We start from the raw sequence: 5,277 nt of genomic DNA, 5'->3' as shown, positions 1-5,277 counted from the left end.
CGTCTGTGGGTCCTCCATGTTCGTTCGTCATCGTTTGGCTCACCTTCCAGATTTTCTCCCCACAGTTTCTTTGCCAGGCCTCCTCCCTCATTAGCACTCTTCACGTCATTGCCTTGACTTGGCCCTTCTTCCGTATCACCTCTAAGCGGCCACTGGGCTTCTTGGTCTCCATGATGGGGTCTCCATTGACCTTCCATACGGTATGTTCTCTGTATTTCATGCCCTAGGACCCCATAGTTGCCCCCTTTGTTGGCCCATATCTTATTGATCTTTTGCTCTAATGCTCCTACATTATTACCCTCTGCCCCCCACTTTTTCCAGTCTGCTTCATGCTCTTCCCGCCTTCTCTTCTGAAGTGAGGGGGCGTGGTCAGCTGCCTGCATGACTTTCCCGCGTTTTTTCTCACACAAAGCCCATACCTCAGGTAGGATGTGTGGGGGCAATTTGGCGACGTCTCCGGAAGGGCCCCTATCGCCTGACAGGGCCCCTTTTTATAACTCTTGTTACAGCTGCAATCCGCGCGTCCCGCTCGCCTACAGACAGTCTGTGTGTCGCTTGTTTGTGTCGCCTCATCCAAGATGGCGGCAGACGGGTATGACGTAGAGGTCAGAGTGCAGGATCGCATAGGATCAGGAAGTGCCTGGCTGTCCGGCTTCGTGGAGCATACAGAATGGAGGCGCTACGGGGTTTGCTGGTCCCGGGGATCCTACCCGAACGTTGCTATGACGAGTTCTTCGTACGGTTTAATCTGCTGGAAGGTGAGCAACGGAAGTGACGTCAGCACCCACTAGTACTGGGGACCCAGCAATTTGACCTTTCACCCCAACCCCCCATAAAGAAGCGGTCGCCTTATTACCCAGTTCCTCCACATGGCTTGTCACCCCATTACCCAGCCCCCTGAAACAGGCGCTGTCACCCCATTACCCAGTCCCCCCCGAGCAGGCACTGTCACCCCATTGCTCTGTCACCCCATTGCTCTGTCACCCCATTGCTCTGTCACCCCATTGCTCTGTCACCCCATTGCTCTGTCACCCCATTACCCAGCCCCCTGAAACAGGCGCTTTCACCCCATTACCCAGTCCCCCTGAGCAGGTGCTGTCACCCCATTACGCAGTCATGGCCCTCCGGTGCAGGCGTGTGAGTGCTGGCATTTGACGCTCTCCTCTCTTCCAGTTGTGTGTCTGAAGATCCTGGTCAGTAAGCTCCTGGGCATCGGGATCATAGTCGGCTCTATACTCGGTGAGTTAACGTATAGGAGACGTCGTATTACCCATGGCGTGAGTACAGCGCTGTACCCGGCGACTGGCTGGGCCCCGTGGGGCTGATCTGCCGGCAGGCTCTACGCTGCGACGTCTGTTCCGCTGATATATATATATATATATATATATATATATGGCTTTAATGTTCTTTGTGTTTTCTCCCCAGTGAAGGTGCCGCAGATAGTAAAGATCCTGCGATCGGGGTCAGCCGAGGGGCTCAGCTTTCATTCTGTGCTGCTGGAGTTACTGGCGTTAACGGGGACCATGGTGTACAGCGTCACGCGGGGATTCACTTTCAGGTTTTTTTTACCACAGTTGTATTTTTTGCCCCATAATATAAATGTTTTCAGGCAGTTTCTAATCAGCCGTTTGTATGATTCTCGCTCTGTTATCTGAGCCCCGATCTACTAAACCCCTCCACTCCTTATCATACTGTGTGTGGGGAACAATAGAATGGCTCAGTCTTATCACCCAGTGGGACTCTCTAACTAATGAAAGTCAATGGGGGAACGGACTTAATTAGCGTTGCCAAAAAGCATCAGCTCAGTGTGGTGATTGAACAGGAAAGTCACCCAAAATATCACATGACTGACAGCAACGGCAACTCCAGCTCTGCAGATAGAGGGAGTTTATTGTAACAAAATGAGATAAAACCAGACATTATTCTATACAGTGCTGGGGGTTATATTACTGTATACAGCGCTGGGGGTTATATTACTGTATACAGCGCTGGGGGTTATATTACTGTATACAGCGCTGGGGGTTATATTACTGTATACAGCGCTGGGGGTTATATTACTGTATACAGCGCTGGGGGTTATATTACTGTATTCAGCGCTGGGGGTTATATTACTGTATACAGCACTGGGGGGTTATATTACTGTATACAGCGCTGGGGGTTATATTACTGTATACAGCGCTGGGGGGTTATATTACTGTATACAGCACTGGGGGGTTACTGTATACAGCGCTGGGGGGTTATATTAGTGTATACAGCGCTGGGGGTTATATTACTGTATACAGTGCTGGGGGATATATTACTGTATACAGTGCTGGGGGTTATATTACTGTATACAGCGCTGGGGGTTATATTACTGTATAGAGCACTGGGGTTATATTACTGTATACAGCGCTGGGGTTATATTACTGTATACAGCACTGGGGGGTTATATTACTGTATACAGCAGTGGGGTTATATTACTGTATACAGCACTGGGGTTATATTACTGTATACAGCACTGGGGGGTTATATTACTGTATACAGCGCTGGGGGATATATTACTGTATACAGTGCTGGGGGTTATATTACCGTATACAGTGCTGGGGGTTATATTACCGTATACAGCACTGGAGGGTTATATTACTGTATACAGCCCTGGGGGGTTATATTACCGCAGCCCCCTGTGTCGGTCAGCAGAGTTTTAACCCTTCTCTCCCTGTCTCTGCAGCGCGTGGGGGGAGGTGCTGTTCCTGATCATACAGACTCTTATAATAGGGTTTCTGATCCAGCACCTCGGACGCCGGACAGCGTGGGGTAAATGCGCTTTCTTTCCTCTCCTACGGTCCGGGTTTAGTATTCCTGCTTTTATATCGTGCTTTGCCCCCACAGCTGCTTCTGGACTCTGTCCCCTCTTGTTGCCCCCTGTAGTTACCCCCCCCACTGTGTGACTCTGCCCTGTCTCAGGCCCACAGGGTGTCTCTGTGTCCTTTAAATGTGTTTTCTCTCTCACACTCCTAGTAACAGCGCTCTGCCTGTCTCACCCCCCCCGTACCTCTTTCCCCTCCACACCCCTCTCCCTCGCTCTCTAGAGGTGCACTTACCTCTGCCTGTCTCCTTCACTCAGGGGCAGTCTTCCTGGGTATATACTTCACTCTGGTCGCCGTCCTGCTGTCTCCTGTCACCCCTATGGCTGTAATCACCGCCCTGCAAGCTTCCAACATGCCGGCCGTCATCATCAGCAGAGTGAGTGTCACCCCGCAGTGGGAGGGGCGGACTCGCGGCTCTCTGTGTCACCCCGCAGTGGGAGGGGCGGACTCGCGGCTCTCTGTGTCACCCCGCAGTGGGAGGGGCGGACTCGCGGCTCTCTGTGTCACCCCGCAGTGGGAGGGGCGGACTCGCGGCTCTCTGTGTCACCCCTCAGTGGGAGGGGCGGACTCGCGGCTCTCTGTGTCACCCCGCAGTGGGAGGGGGGGACTCGCGGCTCTCTGTGTCACCCCGCAGTGGGAGGGGCGGACTCGCGGCTCTCTGTGTCACCCCGCAGTGGGAGGGGCGGACTCGCGGCTCTCTGTGTCACCCCGCAGTGGGAGGGGCGGACTCGCGGCTCTCTGTGTCACCCCGCAGTGGGAGGGGCGGACTCGCGGCTCTCTGTGTCACCCCGCAGTGGGAGGGGCGGACTCGCGGCTCTCGCTGTCACCCAGCAAGGGGGAGGGGCTAACCACAGTCCTATAGATAAAGCGATTCTCATGTCCTTTTTTTTCCCATTTCCCTAATTCTCAGCTGATTCAAGTGCTAACAAACTATAGAAATGGCCACACGGGGCAGCTCTCTGCAGTGACTGTTACACTTCTTTTTCTTGGGTCTTTGGCCCGAATATTTACTTCCATTCAGGTGAGAGATGCTATGTATAGGTGTTGTGGTGTAATAGTGTGTGTCTGCGCTGTGTATCTGTGTCGTTGTGTAGTAGTGTGTGTCTGCGCTGTGTATATGTGTTGTGGTGTAGTAGTGTGTGTCTGCGCTGTGTATATGTGTTGTGGTGTAGTAGTGTGTATCTGTGTCGTGGTGTAGTAGTGTGTGTCTGCGCTGTGTATATGTGTCGTGGTGTAGTAGTGTGTGTCTGCGCTGTGTATCTGTGTCATTGTGTAGTAGTGTGTGCCTGCGCTGTGTATATGTGTTGTGGTGTAGTAGTGTGTGCCTGCGCTGTGTATAGGTGTCATGGTGTAGTAGTGTGTGTCTGCGCTGTGTATATGTGTCGTGGTGTAGTAGTGTGTGTGCGCTGTGTATATGTGTCGTGGTGTAGTAGTGTGTGTGCGCTGTGTATCTGTGTCATTGTGTAGTAGTGTGTGCCTGCGCTGTGTATATGTCGTTGTGTAGTAGTGTGTACCTGCGCTTTGTATATGTGTAGTAGTGTGTGTCTGCGCTGTGTATATGTGTCGTGGTGTAGTAGTGTGTGTCTGCGCTGTGTAGTAGTGTGTGTCGGGGTGTAGTAGTGTGTGTCTGCGCTGTGTATAGGTGTCATGGTGTAGTAGTGTGTGTCTGCGCTGTGTATATGTGTCGTGGTGTAGTAGTGTGTGTTGTGGTGTAGTAGTGTGTGTCTGCGCTGTGTATATGTGTTGTGGTGTAGTAGTGTGTGTCTGCGCTGTGTATCTGTGTCGTTGTGTCGGGGTGTAGTAGTGTGTGTCTGCGCTGTGTGTATGTGTTGTGGTGTAGTAGTGTGTGTCTGCGCTGTGTATCTGTGTCGGGGTGTAGTAGTGTGTGTCTGCGCTGTGTATCTGTGTCGGGGTGTAGTAGTGTGTGTCGGGGTATAGTAGTGTGTGTCTGCGCTGTGTATATGTGTTGTGGTGTTGTAGTGTGTGTCGGGGTGTAGTAGTGTGTGTCTGCGCTGTTATTTAGTGGGGGGCTGCTAATGCCATTGGCTTGTTCTCTCTCTCTCCCCAGGAGACGGGGGACCCTCTCATGGCCGTCACCTTTGTCGTCTCTTCTACCTGTAATGGAGTCATCTTAGCCCAGCTGCTGTATTACTGGAACGTCAGCCCAATCAGCAAGAAGAAAAAGCGGAGTTAGAGGCGCAGTCCGGCCTCCGGTGCCGTTCCCTGCGCTGAGCCAATCACGCTGCTTCCTCATCTCCCCGCTTCTACTCCACTCCCTTTTCCATCCGAATCAATGTGTGTCTTAAGCGAAGGGTTAAATTTCAACATGGATTTTTTTTTAAAATACATATATATGCTGCGGATCTGTGGTTATTTGTGGGCGTCTCACGTTGGTGCGTGCAGCGCGTCCGGGGGGCCGGGCAGATCTAGG

At 52.2% G+C, this 5,277-nt stretch overlaps 1 protein-coding gene across 1 annotated transcript; it reads left to right on the top strand.

Annotated features, from left to right (window-relative positions):
• Window positions 1–670: 670 nt before the first annotated feature.
• Window positions 671–5,040, top strand: LOC149271076 (mannose-P-dolichol utilization defect 1 protein-like). Its single transcript, XM_089507657.1, has 7 exons — window positions 671–758; window positions 1,174–1,239; window positions 1,426–1,558; window positions 2,708–2,793; window positions 3,104–3,222; window positions 3,757–3,867; window positions 4,915–5,040. The coding sequence occupies exons 1-7, from the start codon at window positions 671–673 to the stop codon at window positions 5,038–5,040; spliced, it is 729 nt and encodes a 242-aa protein (XP_089363783.1).
• The last annotated feature ends 237 nt before the right edge of the window (window positions 5,041–5,277 follow it).

The sequence above is a fragment of the Sceloporus occidentalis genome, unplaced genomic scaffold (assembly GCF_023333645.1).
Source record: "Sceloporus occidentalis isolate IW3139 unplaced genomic scaffold, rSceOcc1.0.p SCAF_573, whole genome shotgun sequence".
NCBI lineage: Eukaryota > Metazoa > Chordata > Lepidosauria > Squamata > Phrynosomatidae > Sceloporus > Sceloporus occidentalis.
Note: the sequence above shows the minus strand (reverse complement) of the source record. Positions and strands in the feature narration are given on the sequence as shown.